Source organism: Emydura macquarii, unplaced genomic scaffold (genome assembly GCF_026122565.2).
Source record: "Emydura macquarii macquarii isolate MOO-44397 ecotype Brisbane River unplaced genomic scaffold, CSIRO-AGI_Emac_v2 contig_629, whole genome shotgun sequence".
Classification (NCBI taxonomy): Eukaryota; Metazoa; Chordata; order Testudines; family Chelidae; genus Emydura; species Emydura macquarii.
Genome location: NW_027130766.1, coordinates 5,971,512 through 5,996,302, shown reverse-complemented (window position 1 = coordinate 5,996,302; position 24,791 = coordinate 5,971,512). Strand labels below are relative to the sequence as shown.

The window sequence follows — 24,791 nt, the reverse complement described above, 5'->3', positions numbered from 1 at the left end:
GATGGTGCCAGTCCCAGTTCTCTTCCCCACAGCCTGACAGCAGCGCGGTACCAGACGCCGAGGGGGTGGGATCAGGGTTGCCAACCTTGCATTTTAGTTTTTACTGGCATGAAGATCTGAAGTTGCTTTTTTTTAATGACACGCTAAACTTTTTACCGACAACACTAAAAACACCATAAACAATAAAATACTATCACCGACGTGTGAACTCACTCGCGATATTCTGTACACAGGAACTCGGAATGACGCAATTGTTTTAGCAACAGTTAATTAATCGATCGGGTGCTTTGGGCGTGTGCGATAATAGAAAACAGGAAATTGATAAAGTCATGATCGGTGCAGTTTTATGAGACAAGAAGTGATTCTGAAGGACGACAATCAATGTCAAAATATAACACGTTTTATTTCTATCCAATTTTATGGACATTTTCATTTCTTTCCGGGTTTATGGACAGTGTTAACATTGTCTGCAGGCGAGGAAGGGCCCCGGCTCCTAGCTTCCCAGCCATCCTCCCACCTTCACGATCTCTTCTCTCTCTTTGTCCAGTGGTGGTGGAGGGTGGAGGCTGGAAGCTAGTGAACAAAATTGTAAAACCTGAAGCCAGAGGGGCGACACCCCTAGCTCCAGCCCGCCCCCCCCGGCCCCCCCGGCTCCGTCTCATTCACACGCTCGCCTACCTTTTCCCTTTTCTCTCCCCTCCCATCCCAGCACTTTCACTTCTCTCTCTCCATCTCCCTCTTTCCATTTCTCAGCCCCTGTTTCATTCCCTGGCTGCCTTTCACTTTCTCTCTCTCTGCTTTTCCCCATGCCACACCCCCCCCCCCCACCTTTCCTTTTCGTTCCTTCTCCCCTCCTTGACGCTGCCAGGGACAGTCAAGCCCATGGTGACATTGGATGTGCAGTTGCTGCAGGCCGGGAACAGCGCAGACTGTCTGACCCCCCCCCCCCCCAACCTTCCCCCCCCGGCTGGCTGGGGAGTGAAATGGTTAATCACATTTAGCAGTGCGATGCAAACAGCAGTAGGTGACCTTATAAATGCCCATCGTGGTCTTGGCAAAGCTGATGAATGGGAAAACGGGGTGGGGGCGAAAAATTTTCAGGCTCTGTTGCCATGGAGCCCACCTAGGATTCGCTTGCATCACAGCCAGCCCCACATCTCCTAATGGAACCAAAGCACGAGCGAGATTCTCCTTCCATCCGTCTCTGCCTCCGGCCCCGTGCGGATTTCTCCATTTGGAGCATTAGCGGGCAGCGAGCCGCTCTGTGTGTACGCGCGTGTGCGTGTTAGGTGCATGGGGGGAGGGAGGATCTGCAGAGATTTAAAGCCTTCTTCGCATTAGGTCCAGGCGTGGCCGAGCGATCGGGCAGGGGCGGCGGAGAGGGCAGCGCCGACAGATGTACATATTTTGGAGCTGGTGACGTCCGTTTCGTCGCCAGCACAAGGGGGAGGGGGATAAAAAAAAGGAGCAAGTGAGAGAGAGCCAGTCCTGCATATTTCAGGAGATGCAGAGGACACTTTGGCAGGCGTAAATGCACCCCGGGGCTGCTCCTCTTTGCAAGGGACCTGCCGCCGCTGGGTCCCTCTTCCTCCGAAGGCTCTCCGGCTCTCCCCATGCACCGCAACTTCTCTTCTGGGGCTTCCTCCCCCTGCAGGATTCTGCAGCGGCCTCCGCTGCTGAGATGAGCCGTGAGGGCGGCAGGGCCGCGGGGTCTCAGCTCTTTTGATCCCTTCGCCCGGCCATGGGGATCTGGCTGTGGCCTCTGCTCTGGGGCTTCCAGATGGAGCTCGTCTGGGCCGCGGGGATCTTGCAGCCCCAGCGGTCGCCTGCCCCCAAGGCCAGGACGCCCAAGGCGAAGGAGTGGACTCCTTCCTCCTCATCCTCAGCTTCCACTTGGGGACCCACCCCAGAGCTGGACAAGGTGGACTCGGAGGGCTCGGAGGCAGCCCTGACTTTCCTGTACTCGGGGGACGCCCTGAGGCTCTCCCAAGCCAACTGCAGCCGCCGCTTTGAGGTGCGGGACGTGGGGCGGGCCTCCAGCCCCCCACTGGGCCTGCGCGCTGCCCTGCGGGGGGCTGCCGAGACCCTGACCCACGCCACCAACTTCCTCAACATGATCTTCCAGACCAACGACATCCGGGAGTCGAGCGTCAAGGAGGACGTGGAGTGGTACCACGCCTTGGTCCGGAGCGTCGTCGAAGGGGATCCCCAGGCCTACCGGGCCGTGCTGACCTTCGACGCCCACCCGGTGTCTTCCAAACCCCAGCTGATGCTCCAAGCCACCAAAGAGAACAACGAGATCCTATTGCAGGACCTGTCGGCCTCCGCCGAGAGCCTGCGGGTCTTGAGCCGGGAAAACGAGTGGTTCAACGGCCTCCGGGCCCAGCAGGTCCTCGCCCTGCACAAGCGGGTCCTCAGCAACGACCTCCAGAGCCTGGACACCCCCAAGTGGAACCGGGGCGACAGCTACGTGATGGATGGCAGCCACGTCAAGTGGTCGCCCCCCTTCCTGGAGTGTCAGGAGAGCAAGTTCCTGCCCAGCTGGCTGGTGACGCTCTCCTCCTCCTTCTACGGGCTCAAGCCGGACCTGAGCCCCGAGTTCAAGTGAGTGTGTGTGAGTGTGTGTGTCGGGGGGGGGTTGCTGCCCGTCAGGGGAGGTGTGCGAGGATACAGGGCGGGGAGGGCTTGGGAAGGAGAGTTCAGAGCCCCCCCGTTCCACCTCCCCTCCCGCGTGTAGCCGGGGGCAGGCGGGTTCTCTTCTTATCTCACTTCCCTGGGCTGCAGTTGGAGGGATTTCCCCCCTCCCCCGTACTGCAGAGAACTGAGCTGGGGGATCCCCCCCCACCTAATATCCCCCACCCCGAGGTACAGAGTGAGGGATCCCCCACCTAACATAGCCCCTGCGGTGCAGCGCTGCTAGGGTACCCTCCCTATCCCTCACACTCTGGGTGCAGAGTGGCAGGAATTTCTCCACCCCACCTACACCACGGCACAGAGCTGCAGAGGTGTCCTGGGGGACAGAGCTTGGGGGGGTCCCCCTCCCTCTCATGCCCAGCCCGGGGTGCAGACCGGCAGGGATTCCTTGCGTCCCCACCTCTGAGTCTCCACCGCATCGTCCCTCACCCCTTCCCCCGGGGTTTCCATTGCCCTGGGCTCTGCCGGCAGACAAGGCTGGACACCAGCTGACTTTGTCACTGTGCACCCCGCAGAAAATCCCCCTCCACAGCCCCGGCCGGCCAATCCCGGGCTGGGCCCGGAGCACACCTGGCTCCGGGTGGTTATTGCAAGGTGCGGGGGGGGGTTGAGGCACTGAGTGACCGATGGGTCACTGACGGCTGGGGAGCCCTTTCACCCCCCCAGGCCTCAGCCCTCCTGTCCTGCCCCGCCGCTGCCCACTCGCAGGGAGCCCCCACGCCCCTGCCCGATGTGAGGCGTGCTACCTGTTCCGTTCTGCCGCACTTCTGGGCACGGCCCAGATTCCGCGCTGGCGGCCAGGAGCTTCCGGCCGGCGCTTGGTGCCAGCCCCCGGGCGACCCTGCTCATCCCCAGCCTCCCAACGGGCTTTGTCCTTTGCACAGAATCACGTCAGGGGAGGGGGAGAAGCTATTCTGAGTCCCCAAGAGTGGACAGGGGTCGACTGAAATGGGAGGCGGCCTCCGAGCTCCCACTTCGCATCCCAGTGCTCCGGATCCATCGGATCACAGTAGAGCAGGGAAAGGGGGCCAGACCAGGACTCCTGGCACACGGGCAGTAAAGGGTTAACGCAGCCTCGCTGGCCCAGGCTGGGCAATCGGCCCTTCTACAAACTAAAATGGGCAATTCAGCCCAGAAGAAGCTGGGTCCCCTACATTCCCCCCCAGCGAGTCCCTGTCTTTCCATGCCACGACCCAGAGCAAGGAACCAACCCGGGACTTGGCCAGTGGGAGGGAGGAACGGCGCTCCGTCTTGGTGGGCACGAACCATCCTGTCCTCGTTCGAGATACCCCGCCACCATCGTTGTTCCAAATAACAGGACCCTTGCCCAATCTAACTGGACAAGACAGAGAGTGGACAAATGAAGCACAAAGAGACGTAGCAGGTCAGGGGCACCACGGGGCTTACGACCCAGGTTACCTGGATCTCAGTCTAGTGTTCTAACTACCGGAGCGTAGTGGCTTTCCTCGCATAGGGACGTCCGCCTACCCAGCGAGGGTTTATAGGGCCAGCGCTGGATTCTGAGCCTTTGGCGTTTTATCCTAAGGTGTTTCTGGAGTGATGATCTTCAAGGGGGTTGAGCTACGTAGGTGCGAAGGGACGGTAAGCCTAGGACCACAAGAGAAGGTGTCGGATCAGAACTCTTGGTGATAAGACCAGAACATTGGTGATGCTTTACCAGGGCTCGGAGGTTCACTTTCTACAGGGCCCAGTCAGAGCCTGTTCTCTAGGATAGCTGTCCAGAAATAGGATTTATGGGTTTTCCTCTAAAGCTGCATAACCTGGAGCCCAAACCAAAAGTTCTAGTCCAGATTTGCATCCAGATTCTCAGCTCCAGGGGGTCAAATCTGAGGACCTCCCCAAACACTTGGTCACTGTGGATTTGGAGCTGGCACCCTCACGTGGGGCAGCTGGAATCCAGTTCAGCCCATTACAGAGAGAAGAAGATTGGAGCTGTTCATTCTAAGGCCGGAAGGGACACGGTGATCATCCAGTCCAGGGGTTCTCAAAATGGGGGTCAGGACCCCGCAAGGGGTCACGAGGTTATTATGGGGGCGTCACGAGCTGCCAGCCCCCGTGTACGCCGTGGGTGCCTGGCTGACCGCCAGAGCCCTTCAAAGCTGGGCGGCCGGAGAGCAGTGGCAGTGCAGAAGTAAGGGGGGGCCTGGCGTTGGGGGCGGGGGGGTCCTGCCTTACTGGCTTGGAAGTGAGAAACAATATTACCCTCTGTCCCAAGCGAGCGTCCTATGACACCAGCATCCTGATGGAGGCTTGTATCTCCTTCCGCTCATCTTCCGGGGCTGGTGACTTCAGAGCGACTCATGCCCAAGACCCAGCATTGTGCTTTTGTATGTATCTAGGCACCAGTAGGTTCCCCAGCCCTCCCTTCTGTTGACAGCTGTTTTCCTGCTTACATAAAACAGAAACAACAGGTGGTCATTTACACCGTGTTCTCTAGACATAGATGGCAGCCCCGCTACACAGTGCCATGTTGTGTAATGGCCAGTGCCTGTTGTATAAATCCCAGGGTACCCACACACACTCCTATACACACAGTCACACACACACGCAACCCCACACAGACACACACATGAAGGTTCACACAGGCACGCAGTCGCGCACACACAATCACCCCCATGCAGTCATGCACAGATTCAGAATCACACACACACCCCCCTGCCAGACAATTATTTTCGACAGATAAATCACTCCATATGGCTGGAAATGCACAGCCAGTGTTTCTACCAGCAGATGCCTCTCCCTATTCTCACTAGGGAAACATGAATTGTTGAAGTTAGCTCCATTGAAAAAAAAAAAAATCAAAGGAAAATGGCTTCCCTGGTGCAGTTTAATACTTCCCAGTACCTGGACAACAGCTAAATAAATATACTGTCAGCCACTCGCCAGCGTCATCTCTCCGCTCTGTCTGTCTAGCTATCATGCGCGTTCGTGTCGCTCTCTGGATGCCGATCTGCCCCCTTCAAGCTCTGGTTTTATTCCAGACGCAGGGTTAGTGGGACGCAGCCAGCAGCAAGTGCGATGCTGCCCTTGTTTCTGTTTTTACCACGAAGGAGGTTCCAGAACCTAGAGTCCCTCCTGGACGAGAGGATTTCAGACCCTGCCTCGTTTCCCCTCCTGCCCGTCCCAGTCTTTAGTTCATTGCCCCGCCTCCCCTGTATTTCAAGTCATGTCCCATGTGTCCTTCATGCGTTGCTGAATCCCTAATGTCTATTCGGTGTGGCCCTGTGCCACAAACACATTCCCTTAATAACTCCCTGACTAGTCCATTTCACCCCCGCTCCCTTTCTCCCTGATTTCCCTACCCTAATTTAGACTGGCTTTCCTCTTTGAGTCAAGGGGCAGAATTCCTAATGGGAATAGGCTGCACTGTCTAGTGGGTGGAGCAGCGAACTAGGACTCAGGAGACTGCATTCTGTTACGCTGACCAGCCGGGTAACCTTGAACACGTCACTTCCCTACTCAGTGCCTCAGTTTCCCATCCTGCCATGTCTGTTTAGCTTGTAAGCTCTTCAGGACAGGGTCTGTCTCTCACTCTGTGTCTGTACAGCACCTAGCACAATGGGGCCCTGATCTCAACTGGGGCCTGCAGGCAATTTTGTAATATATATAATCTGATGAGTGCTGATAAATGAGTGTTTTCTCTCTCTCTCTCTCTCACACACACACACACACACAAAATATATATAAAAACCCCTCCTGAATTTCGATAACTTCCAGGTTTGTTGAAGATCTGTAGCTGTTCGATACCCCTGTAACTGGCAACACCGCTGGGGCCTCAGGGTGGAAGCTGCCACACGCCAGGAAACCCTTTTTGCCAGGATTTCCGGCCCTAGCGTCCCCTCCTGCAGGACAACCTCCCTTCAGGGCAGTTTGCTGCAGAAAGGCTCCCCTGTGTCTCAGTCTCTGGGAGCTGGGGGACCGGGAAGCCCTCACAGCCAGCCACTTCGTTCTGCTCCTCGGCCTGGCTGCAGCTCTGCATCTACCTAGGTGCTCCTCTGGCCTCCCCCTAGCACCTCAGAATAACTGACTGATTTTAGCCTCGCGGCCTCCTTGGGAGGTGGGGACACATCTTCCCCACTTCGCAGGTGGGGGACTGAGGCATAGAGAGATTAAGACCCAGATCCTCAAAGGTACTTAGCGCCCAACTCCCATTGGAACTCTGACCCCCTCTTTGCTTTCAATGGGAGTTAGATGCCTTTGAGGACCTGGGTCAAAGTGACTTGACCAAGGTCACACGGGGCATCTGAGTCTGAAACAGGGCTTGCACCTAGTCTCAGTCCTGAGCCTGATCCATTAAACCACCTTTCCTACCCAGCTGCACAAGTCTGTCTTTCTGGGCAAAATTCATCTCTGTGCAGAAGACCCCAGTGCTTACGCCCCACTTAATAATCCCACTAACCCCTACTTGTTTATTTATTATAATTATTATTGTGCCCAGCAGCCCCAGTCGCAGACCAGGACAGCATTGTGCTAGGTGCTGTACAAATGCAGAACAAAAAGGCGGTCCCTGCCCCAAAAAGCTTGCAATCCAAGTATCTCGTGAGTAACTTAAGTCCTAGCTCACCTTAACTAGGGTAGAAGCCCTGTGCTGGCACCCTGCACTTGGATGTTTACCCAGCAAGAAGAGTAGAAACCCCAGAGCGGCTTTACCGCCACTGTGATCAACATGAACCCCTGGTGGATTTTCCAGTAAGAGATTCCCTGAGACAATGCCGCTACCTCCAGCAGACGGCCAGCCAGCCACTGCATCAGGAATCACACAGAGGGTCTGTGTGGGTGCAGCATGTGTAGACCTCCCCAAGCCAGTTTTGATCTATCCAGCTCACATAACAATAGCAGCGCTCAAGTCTACACCCAGGCGCCCCGTGCAGCCCGTGCTACCTCTGCTTCACTGCTGTTGTTACGGGAGCTCAGCGGGCTAGATCAAAGCTAACTGGAGCAGGTCGACACGTGCTGCAGTGACACCTCTGGCTGCAGTGTAGACAGACCCAGAGCCATAGCCCTGTGGGATTCACATGGAGCTGGCTTGGTCGTCCCTCCCTTGCTTCTGTGTTATTGCTCAGTCCTGCAAGGTGTGGTGAGTTCTGGCCGGCCCCAGCAAAAGAACTTAGGCACTTGCTTAGCTTTACGTACCGGAGCATCCCCTTGACCTGTGCGGGACTAAAGTATCCATTTGTCGTCTTTAATGTCTTGCTTCGCTCATCAACTTTTTGGGGCAAGGACCACTCCTGGTTATAGACGTGTACCAACACCGACAACAAACAGTAACTGAAAGACATTAAATCCGGAATTCTTTACTCCGTTTTTCTACAGTTCTTCCACCGTAATCAGAATGGCAGTCACAGGTCACAGCAGCAACTCTGCACTCGTTAAAGACCCAACAACTCTTATCCCCAGTAGGACTTGACACCCTCAGAAGGCGAAAGAGCCCTACGGCCTTTGCTATTGCCAATGTATCGTACATGGGAGGTGCCCAGATACCACAGAGATGGGCAGTGACACAAACCGTACGATAGACAGACAGACTTTACTCAACACTCAGGCTAAAAGTGCCTGCCCAATTCCCGAAGGTGCATTTCACCTGAGTAAGTATTTCAGGGTTTTCCCCCACGATATAACCCTCCCCCCCACCAAGTCTTTAGTCTTGAGAAAAGAAGACCAAGGAGGAATCTGATAACAGTCTTCAAATATGCTAAGGGCTGTGACAAAGAGGACAGTGATCCATTGTTCTCCATGTCCACTGAAGGTAGGACGAGAGGTAATGGGCTTAATCTGCAGCAAGGGAGATTTAGGTTAGATGTGGTGGAAAACTTTCTAACTATAAGGATAATTAAGCTCTGGGACAGGCTTCCAAGGCAGGCTGTGGAATCCCCATCACTGGAGGTTTTTAAGAATAAACTGAACAAACACTTGTCAGTTATGGTCTAGGTTCATTTGTACTGAAGGCCTGGACTAGATGACCTCTTGAGGTCCCTTCCAGCCCTGCATTTCTCTGATTCCATTAAATGTCCTTCTCTGAGTCACTGCAAATACCTCGAAGGATGAAACCTTTCACAACTCTCACTTTCTACCACTGACGCTTTTTCTTCACCTTTTAGACCCCCTCAAGCAAGAATGGTGAAAACACACGTAAGTTTCACTCATGGTCTATAGTCAATTTCTATCTCTGTATCTAAATCATGGGAGCCTGATAGCCATCTCATAAAGCTACAGTGTTTAGGCTGCAAATTATGCAAGGAAATCTTCAATTCCCCTTCCCCCAGCCCCTTTCAAAAAGAAAAAAAGCCATGTTCTCACTGGAAGTTAACAGAAAATGTTGGAAACATTTTTATGGATTTTAGTTTTCTTGAAAACTTCCGTGGTTTTTGTGGAGGGGAGGGCTTGGTGGGTTTTTTTATTTTGTTTTTGTTTGGTTGGTTTTTTTTTTTTTTTTTTTTAATGGAACATAAATCTAGGAGTTTAGGCCGTGATACTGCAACGGATCCCAGCAGCCACCCAGAGATCACTGCAGGGTCGGCGTCTAAATCCGGCAGTGTTCCTTTAAGAAACCCTAGTATATTTAAATGAGGTTTATAATTAAAAGGGTGATCAACCTTCCTCAGGGCAGCGCTAGCGGGAGCTGCTGGAATGTGTCCAGACAGACAGATTATGGATCTGATGGGGGATTCACCCGCACGTTGCCCTAATTCAGGCTGTCTCTCTACCTACCTCCACTCCCCTCCCCAGACCTCACCCCCAACGCCTCTTGCTGCCACCCAAGGCAGGTGGTATAAATAGAAAGGTGGCTGTGACTGCCCGAATCACTCAGCACTAGGTGGTGCAGCCGGGGGAACAGCTGTGCTGAAGACACACCCACCGGCTGAGCAGTCAGTAAGCCCTAAATCTCATCTGCCTCCATCCAGGGCAGAAGCGCGCCATGGGAGATCACCAAGCCAGCTGGCCCACAGCCTGGGGAGGCAGGCCTGCGGCAGCCCATTCGCTTGGTGATGGTCCCGCCTCGCTGGGTTTGTTTACAAAACAAACCACCCCTCAGTCCCTTCCCAGGCAACGTGGGTGTTCGCTCTTTCCCCCTTCCCTGCCAGCTTCTGGATCCAGGCTGATGAAAAGACTCACCCCACCTGGGTTGGAGAATGATACGGAAGAGAGAGATGCAGCAGGGAAGGGAGATTGCTTGCATCCTGTGCACGGGAAATGGGTCACAACCTGATTCTAAATAACGGAGGGCTCCTGTCTGAGCAGAGCTGTACAGGCAGATCTAACCTAACCTATCGAGTCTGTAAATCAAGATCTGTCTGTCTTTCTGTCTATCCACCCCGTGCATCCAGCCACACTCTCTCTCCCCATAACTTGTGTTTTCTTTTCCTGGCTCTCTCTGGTCTCTCTCTGCACTAAATGCACCTTTCACTGGAGGGCTCCTTGTCCTAGGATCCTTAGCTTCCTAGCTACCAGGCCCAATTATCTTCTTAATCACACCAGTGCAACTGCGGTGAAGTCAGAGGACTTTAACGGGTGCAACCGAGGGGAATTTGCCCCGATGGGGCCTAGTTCTCCCATTTGACGTGTCCCTTTTATAACTCCCCGCCAGCCCCGTCACGTGGCTACTGCTCACATGCACACAACTGCATCCAGACAAGTGCATGCACATTCTGCACACGCACACCCACGGCGCACGGGGATGACAAGAACTGTACCGTGCACATTGCAGCCCCTGTCATCTGAGTACTGTACAAACAGGGTGAAACCCCCCTCTGGGCGGAGAGCCAGGCAGAACAGCCTGGCACCACTTACGTCCCCAGCCTGGCACTGACCCTAGGACAACTTTCTTGCCAGCTGAAGTTTCGGTTTTGCAATTTGCCCGGCGCAGTCTCCCGAAATACCGTCGTCGTTCACAGGCAGCTGTGCACGAGGCGACTATCCTCCAGCTAACCCTGGCTTCTCTCTTCCAGGGGAGTAATGAGGCTGGACATCAAGCTGCAGAACGTGGACATCAATCAGTGCGCCGGTGGCCCGGGCTGGTTCACCGATACGCACCGGTGTGATCTCAACAGCACGCAGGTAAAGGGCTGCCTACGCTCCTCCCTGCCAGGTACCACGTGGCACTTGGTTCACCCCCTCTGCCTCACTGAACCCCTGTGTAGGGGCAGATGGGCCCGAGAGGCCCAGGCCAGATCCAGATTTTCCCACAGCCCGAGCTGGGATTTCGGGCCGGGGAAGTTTCCAGCTCAGAGATGTTCAGGGAAAGCCCAGTGCGACTGAAATCTCTCTCCATGGGCTGAAGGGCCTGGTCCATACCTCGGTGGAACCAGTGGAAAACTCCTTCTGACTTCAGTGGGCCCAGGCTAAAACCTTGCTTCCCTCCACCCCCAGTGCCAGCATCAGTCTTTGCAATTTCACTCTTTTTTCCCCAAGTCCTTCCTCTTTCCCTCTCCTCCCAGGTTCTTATCGCAGGATCTCCTTCACCACTGAACATTAGCCCCACTCCTGCGGGCCCAGCTGCTTATTTCACCTGCTCCCTGCCCTGCAGGCAAGAGGGTTTATTGGGCAAATCTGCCCGCAAGCACCTTTTATTTTTGGTTTTCCCACATGAGAGCTCCTTCCGAACAAACCCTTCTCCATTCACAGCCCAGCTACCACCCCTCTCCCATCAGGTCGGATGTTGCAAACACTACCCTGAACAGCTGATGGCTGCTATACACCTCTGTTGAAAAGCTTCCCAGGTGTACGCAGCAGGCGTTTGAAAAGCTTCTAGATTCAGAGCCATCTTCAGTGCATAACCACCACCACCTCTTGCAAGAAGTAACCCTAGCAGGGGTTCTTAAACTTTTTTTTCTGGGACCCCCTTTGAAAATATTTCAGGCTGTGATAACCCCCCCCTCCCCATGCCATGCCACCCTTATGTCTGTGCTCGTGCTGGGGGGGGGCACTGCCTTCAGAGCACCCGGCCAGCAACTGCTGCTCTCCGACCCCCAGCTCTGACATTCTGGCTGTCAGCCATGCACAGAACTGACAGCCATGGCATGTGTGGGCTGATAGCTTGCAAGCCCCACATTTATTTATTTTCCTAGTAACCTACTACATTTTTCAAAATACATATGCAAAAAAACCCAAACAAACAGAACATCAGCAGTAATTTTAACCACACTTGAAACATTTCATGATCCGTCACGTGAATGGTTAAAATTGAAATCAATTCTTTGTATTTATGCAATTTACAAACAAAAAATTTGTTTGCAAAAATCCACCTCGTTAAAAAGCATTAGTTAACTAAGGGAAAGAATAGAAGCAAAATCCAGAAGAGGCGAATAGAGACGGAGAGGGAAGGGGATGGGTAGACAGCAGAGAGAGAGAAAGGGAGGCCCAAGCATTTAACAGGAGCATTCAGATGCTTCCAAGAAAGCATCCCCTATCGCTGAGAATTTTTCTTGCGTTTCTCTGTTGTGACCAAGCTCACAATGGCCATGCTTGGATCTTCAATGGTTGGCTGCTTTTTGGATTCCCGTTTTTGTAGCACTAGGTCTTTTAGCAATTCTTAGTGTTCTGCTGAGTCAAAGTTTTTCAGATTTATTCCGCTTCCAATTAACACCATTAGCTTTAAAATGGCAAGCTTAGCTTGTAACACCAGCCTTCTTGGAGAGGCAAAAATGACTATTTATAGCACAGAACAGCCTAGAGGTCCCAGCTGAGTTCAGGCCCCCCCGAGCTGGATGGTGCACAGACACGCAGAGACAGCCCCCGAAGCCCTGTTTCCCACTCTGCTCATTGTGGGACTTGGAGCAAATCATGTGGGCCCAGATCCTCAGAGATATTCAGGCATCTAACTCCCACTGAAATCAACGAGAGCGACGTACCTAAATGCCTATGAGGATCTGGCCTGCGGCCTTCATCCCACTCCAGCTGAAGCCCACGCTGGGTACTGAGAAGGGGAATTGCCCTCAACCAATCTGTGCCTCAGTTTCCCACTTGGCAAAGTGAGAACGATACTTAGGCACCGGGTGGGGTTGGGAGGCTCAAGTCCTGAATGTTTTTAAAGTGCTTTGAGATGATGGAAGGAGAAAAGTACCTTCTTGATGATTATTTGGAGCCTCCCACTTGCTGCTTAGATTATTTTTTGCTCAGAATATTTATTATAGGGTCTGTTTTTTCAGCGGTGCTCAGCACCCACAGTTTCTACTGATGCCCAGGAGAAGCGGGGGGTGCTCAGCACCAATGAGAATCAGGCCTTATGTGGATAGGGATAGGCCGCGTCTGGGAACAGTGGGCCAGATACTCAGCAGGGATCAGCACTGAAGTCAATGGAGCTTTGCCGACGGACATAAGCAGGGAATCTGGCCTGGAGCCAATGGAGACACCACCAGTCCAAAGTGTGACTTTTCCTGTAGGTCCTACAAAAACACGCTGCTGTGTTGGGGAGTGGTAAGAACGCAGACTGGAGATCTCAGCTGTTTAAGGGGGTCGGGCGCCCAACTTCCACTGACATTCAGTGGGATTCGGGCCCCCGGCTCACTTTGAAAATCCCGTTTGGCTGGAAGACAGCTATTTTTAGAATGGTTAGGGTGCACTCTGCTTTCCTCCCCCCTCGCCCAGGGCCGAGTGCTGTATAAATGCCTCGATGATTAGACAGAGATACCAGATTATGACCATTTTAAGGTAAATCACATTTTGGGGCTTAATTTACTTAGCAGCGTCTCTTCACCATCACAGTGAGCGTTCACCTCTCGATTACCCATACAGGCGGCCCCTTGCCCGCCCTGCCGTTCAGCAGGCAGAGAGGAAGCCAGCGGCTTCTCCAGGCAGGGGTGGGGTGGGGATGGAGATGGTTGCTTTAATCATCTGGAGATTAGGAGGTTCAGCTCTTGGGATCTAATGTCCAATCACCTCTCCTGCTGCCTCCAGGGAAATTTTAAATGACAGACGCAGCGAGACCCCCTGCCCCCCTTTCGATGTCATTAGCCATTAAAAAATAAATAGGAAGGAAGCGCGGCCCGCATTGTTAATTAACAATCTCGCCTCGTCCTGCTTCTCTTTCTGCTCCCCTCTCTCCCATGCTGGGTAAATACCAGGGACACACTGTTTTCTCGCTGTGTAATTAAAAGGCTGCCTTTGAATTATTGGAGCGCTGCTGCAGTTGGCAGGGTTCATGCACTCTGGTTATCCCCGGCCGAGGAGAGACCGAAATCACGGAATCAGCATCCAGAAGCAGCCGGGCGAAAGGGGGCAGTTTTCAAGGCACCCAGGAGCAAAATGAGAGGAATAGGGTGGTGGGGGGAGGACGGGCGAACAGAACAGGCTAGAGGATCCAAGAGTAATAATCCCGCTTCCCTTAGCGTGATCTTCGCCACCCCATCCCGGCTCAGAGACATCTCCCAAGCACATGCATGAGCATGCTTGCTCCCTGTCTCCCACGGCTCCTCACCCCAGCCCTCCCTCTGGGTTTCCTTGGTCTAGTTCTGGTTCCCCCCCCCCCCCCCCAAAATGCACCCTGGAGGATTGCATCTCCCCCCCACAACCACAGGGTTATTCGGCAGCCCCCCCTCTTCCATCCCTGGCACAGCTGCCCCCTTCCTGCATAGCCCAGGCACTGCAGGAGCCACCTGCAAATTAGCTGGCAAAGCTTGTGCTTCCCCTCTAGGGCCCCCCCCCGAGATCCGAACCCCCTCATGAAAACCCAAGGGAAGGGACAGTCCCTGCCCCAACCCGCTGCGTAGACAAGGGAGCAGGCTGCACCCAGAGGGGACGGTCACACAGCAGGGCCCCGCTAGAGATGAGCAGAGAACCCACTCCCCAGGCCAGCCTCCCACCCCACGAGGCCACACTGCTTCCTGCGTTCCCGCGGCATCGCGCCTGACTCTGGCGGATTGAGAGTCGCACCCAGTCGTCTGGTGCCCCCGGGCCCGGCTTTCGTGCGCTGGGGCTGTTATCTTCGATTAAAGTGTCCCCCCCCCCATTTAAAGCAGCACCGCCAGCTCCTCCGCTGCAGACCCACACCCCCTGCACACGCAGACAGCGCTAGCGAAAAGCAAAACCCCCCTCAAGAACCGGCCGGAAGAGAGGGTTGCGGGGGGCTGGGGAGGTAACAGAGGGGATACGTTGGGAGGGGGATGGGACCGTTGGCATCTTGCCTGGCCCAGCGGGAAGACGGGCATGGGAATCAGTGCGCCAAGAGGCCAGGCACCTCTACAGCCCAGCCCAAGGATCCTGTTGTCTCCTGGTTTATCACTGGCCTCTGGAACAGAGCTGCTTGCCACGGCCTGGCAGCACGGCTTGCCCCCTCGTTGGCAGTCCTGGTGCCCACGCTGGGGGACGGCTAAGACGCCTGGCCAGAGCAGAGGGGGAAGCTCCCCCTTGCTGCGCTGGAAGAACAGTCCAGGGCTGGCAGAGCCAGCCATACGGCCACATGCACGAAGCGGATGATGGGGAAGAGGTGCAGGGATGCGTTTGATCTGCCCCGAGAGCGAAAAGATGGGGGAGGAGCCTGCCCCGCCAACACCCCCACCCTCTCCCCAGCATCAGTATTGCTCAGACCAGCCCAGACATCCCTAGAGAAATAAATTACAGCGGAGCAGCAAACGTGCATGCAGGGGAAGGGAGACAAGCGTCGCTTTCCATCCAAGCCAGGGGTTGCTCCAGCCTGCCTACCAGAGGCATAGCCAGCACGGAGTCTTTGGCTGGGCCTGTGGTTGACAGGGCTGGGCACAAGCGAAACAGAGGCTGATAAAAACCGTGGGATGAATTGCTTAAAATGGGAGTAGAGGGGCCTGCTTTCAGACTGGGTGGGGCACGGCCCACCCAGAGCCACGCCACTGCTTCCTACCACCAGCCCCACACTATCTGCTGCCTCCCCTCTGGTTCCATGGGCCTCCCCAGCCACCTGTCCCACGCCCCTGCCTTCCATCTGCCTTCCAATCTTCCGCCTGCCACGTGCAGAGAGGAGAGGAATCAATGGCCTCTGATCAGCCAGAGCTGTGGTCGATGGTGGTTGTGTTTAGAGCGACAGGGTCAGAGAGACGCCGGAGGAATGCCATTAGCTTCCAGCCTGTCAGCGCGTCCGTGGCTGGGGCTTTCCAACCTCCTGACCCCGCTCCCTGTTCTACCCCTCGCATCCAATCGGTCCGATTTCTCCAGACATCGCCCTCCAGCATGGGGTTTAGGGGGATCTGGGTCCCCGCCATTAACAGGGAAGTTCTCTGCAGGCTGCCTGCGCGCTGCTTTTGCTGGCCCGTTAGCGCTCACTCAGCAGGATTGTCCTCCAGGGGATTAGTGCTTTGTGGTATTACACGTCCATTTAGGTTTTAGGAGGGGATTTGAACATCAGGCTTTTGCCTTTAATGCTGAAATGTTTAACCACTGGCTTCCAGCAATAAACTTAAAGGGACAGGGGACCAAACTGAGCCGGGGTACAGGTGGGAACCATCCCCCAGGGACAGAGGGACTGTCACACTGAATGAGGCCTTCTAGGTGAAGATCCCCAGCTGGGAGGGGGTCTGGGAGAGGCAAAACGTCAGCCTCGAGGCTCCAGCTCCTCTCTAGGGAAGGGGATCCGTGTAACTCACCTGTCGTGTTTTGTTTAGTGCGTCCCCCAGAAAAGCCGCGGGTTCATCCTCGGAAGGTACCGCTGTCTGTGCAAGCCAGGGTTCTACGGCACCAGAAGGGCTCCCGCCGCTGGCCAGTTCGGTAGGTGGCAATCTTGTATGGCCTGCCCCAGTGGGACCATCTCAGCTGGGCATGTCTCACGCCATTTCAGATTTTGGTTGGCCGGGAGCGGGGACGATGACGACACGACTTTAACCATGATTCCAGGGGCTACTTAAGCACCTGAGAATTCTAGTTATTTTGCAGATCAGAACTCAGAAATTCGCTGCCAGGAGCTCTGTATCTAATTCCTAGACAAAGAAAATGAAATAAACATTAGACCCACCTTACCCCTCATGTGCAAAGAGGATGCTGCCAGTTTGAGGAGCAGCGTTTCACCCCTACACTGAGCCGGTGTCGATGACGGTCTGCGGGACAAGGGGGAATCAGGCCCATTGGGCACCCTGACCAGGAATATTTTTAGCTCCGTCGCCCAACATAATAAAAAGTGAATAGGGGGCCCCCTTGAGCTGCTCAGAGCCATGAGCAATTGCTTAGTCGGCTTACGGCTAGCGCCAGCTGATTGGCCATTTGAGTCTGGTTTGTGGGAAGAGAGAAAACAAAGGCGGAGCAGAGCCAAGCCGACATTTTAACCTTCCCGCGCGTCTCCTTTTCACCCCTGCAGGCCCAGACGAAAGCACGTCCCAGTACGCCAGGCAGTACAGAGCCGCGGATTCCGGGAACTTGCTGGAGTGCCGGCCGTGCCAGGAAGGATGCGTGACATGCGTGGACGACACCCCGTGTTTGATCCAGGAGGACTGGTCCCTGCGGGCGGCTGTCCTCGCTTTCCAGGCCTGCTGCATGCTGGCGGTCTTTCTCAGCATGCTGGTCTCCTACCACTTTCGAAAGAGCAAGGCAAGGCTCTTACTGAGGGATGTGATTTTACGCCGGTGCCCCCATGCTCTGCTACAGTGGACGCCAACACACCCCACCCTTGGGCCGTCCCCGGTGCTGTGTTATGGGCCCTCCGATACCTGGTGCAAGTTCTCGTCAGTATCTTCCGAGAGAGGGAAGCTGTATTCTAACCCCAGCTCGAGTCACCCTGGGCAACGTTTTCAGTGGTCTCCGGTTTCAGGTGCCTCTGTTTTCTAGGCACCTGACTTGACTGCAGGTGCCGCTGACTTTGGCTGGAGCATTGGGTGCCGAGCACCCCCCATTAATCAGGTCTGGGCATCCATAGAAGGGAGGTAGCCGAAAATCAGAGGCCACTCTGGAAAACATGGGTGATGCTACTGACTCTCGGGGGCGTGGGAGGTGCAGCGAGCTGTTTGCAAAGGGCGACATTTACGGCCAGGCAGGGAAACCAGCAGAAAACCAGAAAGCCCTGCTCCAGCCTTGTCCCAGAGCTCTACACAGGTCGATTCCCAGCCTAAATCTACCCTGCTTGCAGCCTAACTAGCTAATTGGGCCCACCTGGCTAAGGGGAACCCCCTCTCCCCCCCCCCCATCCCACCCTGGGCTGCAGTGAGGACGTGGGGCAATTCCCCTCCCCACAAAGAATGAGCCTGTTCAGGAACATCTTCTCTGCATTCAGCTCCCCTGCAGATCCAGTCCTCCACCCTGCCCCCACACGCTTCCCACTGCCTGATTCTCTCCCACACGTGTCTCTCTCTCTGTGTTTCCCTAGAGGATCCGGGCATCCGGAGTTATCCTGCTGGAGACCATCCTCTTTGGATCTCTGCTTCTCTACTTCCCTGTAAGTATCTGGCCTGATCACGAGATCAGCGCACGGTCCCTTGCCCCTGACTCTGGAAGGAGGCTGGGCCGGATAGAAATAGGTTCAGCGCTTTCCCTCTTTTCAGACCGTCCTGTCGGGCGGGCGATCTTGTGCCATGTTACCTTTGATCCTAGCCAGGACAGAGAATGATACCCCCAAATCCAGCCAATGGAGTTACCCTGGGGATGAATTTCGCCCCAGGAATCCCAATGAAGGCACGCGCTGGGCAGGTAGCCCGTCCCGCCGGCGCAGCTCTGCTGCTACTTTCAGCATGCTAGTGTGATCAGGGCTAGCACAGATCTGTCTGCCCAGCTGGAAATTGCACCACCGGCTCCAGGGCAGACACACCCTGAGTCTGCCTCCCTGGGTCCTCCCCCAGATCCATCGTCCAGCGGAGAATTCAGGGGCCGGAACAGTGTCTTCAGTCAATCGCCGGCAGATAGCGTTGCAGTGAGCACGGAACAGTGTCAGTTCCTAGGCAGAGAAGAGCCTCAGTTACACAAGAGCAAGGACATAGATGTGTATTGCCCCTCGTCCCCTGGGATTGGGTCTGCTCCTCCTGTCCCATGGGACCCTAGTTCTCTGGGGTGGGGAGGGTCTGTCGACTGATGGAGAATGTCGCATGGTCCCCGATAGATTGTTGGAGACCCAACGGTCGCTAGGAAAGAGCATGTGAGGGTCTGGGTCAAGTGGCAGATTTCACCGGGGCTGTATCACACCCATGGGCATGAATTCACTGAGCCCGGGGGTGTGCCTACACACCAAACGCTACAGCGGCGCAGCTTCAGTGTAGACACTATCTCGGGTTCTCCTCCAGGCCAGGAGCAGTGAGAGATCAAATGGGTCCTGGGGCAACCAAGCCGATGGCTAATTTTGCTGGCCCAGCCCAGCCTCCTGCTCCCAGGAGATCATCCTCCAATCCCTTTCCAGCCACTGGAATTAAATTCAATCATCTACATCCTCCCTTTCCTGCGAGATTTACAGCTTCGGCCTTAAAGAAAGCACCAGGGGCGGGGAGCGAGTCTTTTCCAAAGTAATCGGTCTTCAGGTTTTTTAGCAAGTTTCTCAGACTTGCGTACCTTCCCTCCCCAAAAAGGTTGGTGAGTATTTACTGCCCTAGTTCCCATTGTCCATATAAACATCCAGCCCCTCTGTGAATCCTGCTAGGCCCCTGATGCACAACACTATGCAGCAGACATGGGGGCTAATTCACATTTACACTGAGGCTGTGTCTAGACGCAGATAAAAGAGGTTTTGTTAGAACTTGGTAGCTCACCACGTTCATCCTAGTCTAGGCTCTTTTTCCACCGTGCTGGCTGCGTCCTGGGGCCTCAGCTGGGCCACCGACATCACTGTCACCGTTATAAGCACGGCCTGAATGGTCCACAGGTGTAAAACAAGAACTGGGACCCGACCTCAGGTGCAGGCCGAGCTGGGGAAGTGGAAACAGTGAGGCCCTCCCAGCTTCCCAGAACAGAGATCCGAGCTGCCCCGGGGTCACCCCCTCTCTCTCCTTTCTGCCCAGGTGTTTATCCTGTACTTCAAGCCCAGCATTTTCCGCTGCATCGTCCTGCGCTGGGTGCGCATGCTTGGGTTCGCCATCGTCTACGGGACCATCACCCTCAAGCTGTACAGGTAACGCAGCATGGGCCATGGCCCAGCAGACAACACCTCTTTCTACCAGCCGTCCCGACAGCAGCCGTCTCGTAGGTTCCAAGGCCAGAAAGACTGAACACAATGGTCCCTTTCTCCCTTCCTGTCTGACACAGACCACACGACGTCTCCCGAAATAATTCCTAGAGCAGCTCTTCTAGGAAAACACATCCCCCCTGGCTTTTAAAATGGCCAGCGATGGAGAATCCACCACCACCCTTGGTCCAATGAGTAGCAGAATTTCCCGGGCTGCTGATTTTGTTGTGTTCAGTCTCCCATGGAATGGTGGGGCGGGGCAGGGCTGGAAATAATTTCCCTAATAAATTTACGAAGGTTTACCACGACTCCGCTTCCGAGCCCAAAGGCCCTGCTGTGTTGACTGCATCCAAAACACAAACACAAGCAAATGTGTCCTGATACAAGGATCAATAAGTATTGGCCAAAAACTCACAACTCTCTCTGGGTTGGGAGATCCCCTGGAGTCATGCCATGGGGGAAGGTCACAGCTCTGTCCAAGAAAACCTGGCCTTTTCTACACTATAACAAACAAGAGATGTCACTGCTGGCGGCTGGACCTTCGCTAAAGCCAGAGGAGGCCATGAAAAGCTGACCCCTGTCCGCTGGCCTGGTTGAGACGATCAATGGCTGGGCCCCTCTCTTTAAGGTTTTCTTCTTATTTGCCGTATATCTTCCTAAATCTGGAGTAAGCAGCTCTTTATAGTAAATTAAACGAACCTCTATAACCAATTAGTTACTGCACCTGGTAATTCACCGTATTTTTCGTTTTCTTACCCAACCCGAAACTTTAAAGAAGCTCATGCTGGCGTTTGGAGGTTTGCTGCAGATCTCACACACAAAACTCTTGTCTCTCAGGAGCTCTATCTTTCAGGTCACCTGCTTTGGGCTGATCACACATGCTACCGTCCAAACTCAATTAAAAACCATAATTCATCCAGCCCCGCTATGGGGCTATCGACCTGCTGGCAGATCTTGCTCTATACAAGAGAGGCTCCTTTTGTTTATTACGATTAATTATTTGTATGATCATAGCACCAGGAGCTGCCAAGACCCCAATGTGCTAGGTGCTGTACAAACACCGAACAAAGAGACAGTCCCTGCCCCATGGAGCTTACAATCTAGTTGTTGAACTCGCTGCTGGGTGTTAATTTGCAGGGAAATTAGACGGCCCCGGTGCTAGCTGCATGGCTTCCAATCTGATATACTTAATATCTGAATCCCCTTCCATCAGGTGGGCTTTTCTTTTAGTGACAGGACTGTGCAGACAAGACCCAGCGAGGCTCCAGAGCACTCAGGGTGAAACCCACCCTGGCACAGAGGGACCCCTGGAAGGCCTACGTCCGTCATCTGCGGGCCGCTGAAGGGAAACCCCCCCCCCAAGATGCTGGAGTCCCCTCCTCCCTCTCTGTCGGCAGGGTCCTGAAGGTGTTCCTCTCCCGCTCGGCCCAGCGAATGCCCTACATGACCAGCGGGCGGGTGCTGAAGATGCTGGCGCTGATCCTGCTCTTGGTGCTCTGGTTCCTGGCCGCCTGGACGGTGGGGATGTTGGAGAACATCGACAAGAACATCCCGCTGGTGATCCGCTCCCAGACCGCCAGTGGGCTCCAGTTCTACATCTGCGACCACGACCGCTGGGACTACATGATGGTTGTGGGTGAGACCCTGCGTCCAAAGCTTCAGCCGTCGCCAGCGGGAGAGGGGAGGGGGCCTTTAATTAGCCCAAGTGGTGTCATCGGCCCAGATCTGAACGGGGCAAGGGGCTTAAAGGACTCAATGGGCTCGTCTCTCTCAGCCTCACTGGATGTGTCCACACTGCACACTAAGCCTGAGTCTGTGGGCTCGGTGTTTCTAAACCTGTGCTTGATTCCACATTGCAATGTAAACCTGGGCTTGCCATGACAGGGCCTGGGTCTCACAGCCCCGCTAACACGTCTGTACTGCGCGACGCAGCCCTTCTGACTCGGGTCTGCGGTTTGAGCTGCATCCACACTGCAAAACGGCAGGGCTTGGACCCAAGTCTCAGCTCGGCAGGACTGGGGCTCTGACCTACCTAGCTAGCAGGGTCCTAGGGCTTGGGTCCTGAGCACTTGCTGGCCTGGGCAAGACTGATCTGGGTGTGGATGGAAGGTGGGCTTGAGCTTAAACTGGAGTCCGAACCCAGGCTTAGTGTGCAGACCCACTGCGCCCAGCTCTGGCCCGGAGCAGTTCTCAGCGAGGAGGCAGGAAAGCCGCAAGCAGTTCCGTGTAAATCGCACGGGGCCGGGTTTTCATGCCGAAGCTTCACCCGTTGACATCAACGGGATTATTCCTGCTTTAAGGTATCACTTGACACGAGCGAGAGTGTCAGAACCTGGCCCGTGGGGAGGAGGGTCAGGATGGCACCTGGAAACGTGCCTTCCTAATAAAGAAAGGCCGCGTGTTAGCACCGAGTTCTCACCCTCTGCTGTTGGTCCTCCACTCCACCTGCTGTGCTGTGATGGCGTTGCTGCCGCAGGCCTCTTTTCAGGCTCTCCCATGCACCTTGGCAACACGGTGTTGTTCTGCACTGGGCACCGATGGAGACTCATGGTCTAATGCGCCATGTCTGGGATCTGGAGCAAATGCAAAATAGGGGATTGCACATCCCATGCCCCGCACATTGGCTTCCCCTCGTGTTCTCTCTTGCACATATGACCACGGATGCATAGATAGAGAAATACAATAAAATGCAAGAGAGATCTTTGCAGGTCCCCTCCTGCCCTGGATAACTCTAGTAATGGGCAATGGTGGTTGGTGGATCAGCCCCTACACATCATAACACGGTTTTCGGAACCGCAGTGATCCTGCCTCTGCAATCAGGCTCAGGCATTGCAGGCTTGCGCACAGAGGCCGTGCCGGCTATAGACAGAGAGAGACAAGTTCCTGGAGGACTGGCATGGCCGCACGCCATCCTCCTAACAGCAGGGTCATGCCCGCTAGCTCACCTTCACTAGACCCTCTCCTGTCAATCAGCTGGCACCTGAATTCCACAGAGCACAGTGTCTTGATATGAAAAGTGATTGTCCTAGAGAAACGGGCCCTGGCCTTTATTGCTTCTCTCTCCTTCTCTCTTTTTCTCCTGCCAGCCGAGATTCTCTTCTTATTCTGGGGCAGCTTCTTGTGCTACGCCACCCGGACAGTGCCCTCTGCCTTCCACGAACCTCGCTACATGGGCCTGGCCCTGCACAACGAGATGGTCATATCAGCCGCCTTCCACGTCGTCAGGTTGGGCAGGGGAGGGAGAATCGCCTGTCGGAGGCTCCCTTTGGCTGCAGACTCTGATGCTCTCTCTGCACAGGGGGCCCCACAGTTCAGATTCAGATAGATAGGGCGCTGCTCAAAAGGGCTTTACAGAGCCCGGAGACTCCTGTGTCAGCAACAAGCGCGATCACGTTCCCCTCTCCCCCCGGGGCCCCTGGGCCGGACCTTGATTTTGCACACCCGCTGAGTCTTACGCTAGCGATGTGGGTCACGGGGGGCAGGTCGAGCGCAAGCGGCGCTCGCCCGGCTGCGATTCCTCCTCCTCTTCTGATCTCCCAGCTCAGCTCCAAGGACACCAGTCCAGGCGCATGAGCAAGATCCCCAGCCCCTCAACCAAGAGCAGCCCTTTGCTGCAGAGTGAGCTCTCCCGCAGCGTGACGCTCCCTGCACTGTCCCAGCAACCCAGCCTGCTAGATGGTCTAGCTGTTCCAGCGGAGGATGGGAATCAGGCTGTCCAGGTTCCTGGCCCAGCAGGAGGGAGCGTTGTTCAGTGGTTCGAGGCGGCGGGCGGAGATTCTAGGAACCCGGGTTCTAGTCACGGACTCGGTCTCACATCAGGCGAGTCACTTTGTCTCTCTATGCCTCAGTTCCCCACTCCCGGCAGTCCCCGGGGGCTAATAATACCTACCTCCTTTGTAAAGCTCAGGGAGGCCCGGAGAGCGGGAGTACCCACAGGAGACAGGCAGCGGGGCCAGGCGCACGGAGCCCTGGAGTGGAACTCGAGAGACCCGGCTGCTATTCCTGGCTCTGCCGCCGGTTCTTTGGGTGACTTTCCGCAAGTCACGGCCTCGCTCCGTGCCTCGGTTTCCCCATCTGTAAAATGGGGGTGATGAGACTGCTCTCCTTGCTAAAGCGCTTTGAGACCCACAGCTGAACGGCACTAGAGAAGCACGAGGGGTTATTCTGTCGGATGTGTAAATGCAGAGGCTACATATGCACCCACTAGAAAGACGGCAAGCCCCCACAGGGACAGGTTCTTGTTTGGGGGACCTCACCTGAATATTTCGGGACGGCTGCCCCAGGGGTGGGATCATTTAATTAGCGGAGCCAAATGCTGGGGACTTTATTCATTTTTCTTTTTAATCAGGCTTTCCTCAGGTCAAACTCCCCTGGGGACCGATTCTCCCTCCGCTCTCCTGTCCCACCACACTTAGTTACATCCACGTAAAGCCACTGGCTGCAGTGGGGCTACGGCTGACTTGCAGCCGTGTCCAGACGAGGTGAATCCAGCCCGCTGCGCAACGAAGGGACAGAGCAACTGGGAATCTGGGCCAAAGCGTTTATGCGGTGCCTCTCTTGGTCCGAATCCAAAGTCCGGTAAAGCGCACGGCCAGATTCCCAGCCTCCCCGCTGGCGTCACTGGGCTTTGGATCAGGGCCTTTAGTCCCCAGCACCTTTTGCAACTGGCCGTGTAAGATTTTCTTTCCCCAGGCCTTGAGGAAGACAGACCACGTCAGGCCCCATTTAAATGACCTTCTCCCCACCCCCACCAGGTTCGTGATGGTTCCCTCGCTGCATCCCGACTGGACGCTGCTGCTGTTCTTTATTCACACGCACGTCACCATCACCATGACGCTGGCACTGCTCTTCATCCCGAAGGTAACCCACCTCCGGCCTGCTCCTCAGCCTGCGGCGCTGGCCTCTTTCCCCTGGCATTGCTCTCCTGCAGGCTGACGACAATACCGCTTTTCCCTTTGGGGCGGATTCCCCTATTTTAATCCTTTACCAGCATCCGGACCCGCCCCTAGCAAGGAAAGCAGCCTGCCTGTTCCCTGCGAAC

The 24,791-nt window shown here is 55.1% G+C and overlaps 1 protein-coding gene across 1 annotated transcript in view; it reads left to right on the top strand.

The window, feature by feature from the left end:
* The first annotated feature begins 1,741 nt into the window (after positions 1-1,741).
* GPR179 (G protein-coupled receptor 179) overlaps positions 1,742-24,791 on the top strand; it is a 30,309-nt gene continuing 7,259 nt past the window's right edge. The window contains exons 1-9 of the mRNA XM_067541166.1: positions 1,742-2,604; positions 10,662-10,770; positions 16,284-16,386; positions 16,970-17,199; positions 17,972-18,040; positions 19,587-19,696; positions 21,148-21,386; positions 22,837-22,975; positions 24,505-24,610. Of these exons, the coding sequence (XP_067397267.1) occupies positions 1,742-2,604; positions 10,662-10,770; positions 16,284-16,386; positions 16,970-17,199; positions 17,972-18,040; positions 19,587-19,696; positions 21,148-21,386; positions 22,837-22,975; positions 24,505-24,610 (1,968 nt within the window). The remainder of the gene's footprint in view (positions 2,605-10,661; positions 10,771-16,283; positions 16,387-16,969; positions 17,200-17,971; positions 18,041-19,586; positions 19,697-21,147; positions 21,387-22,836; positions 22,976-24,504; positions 24,611-24,791) is intronic.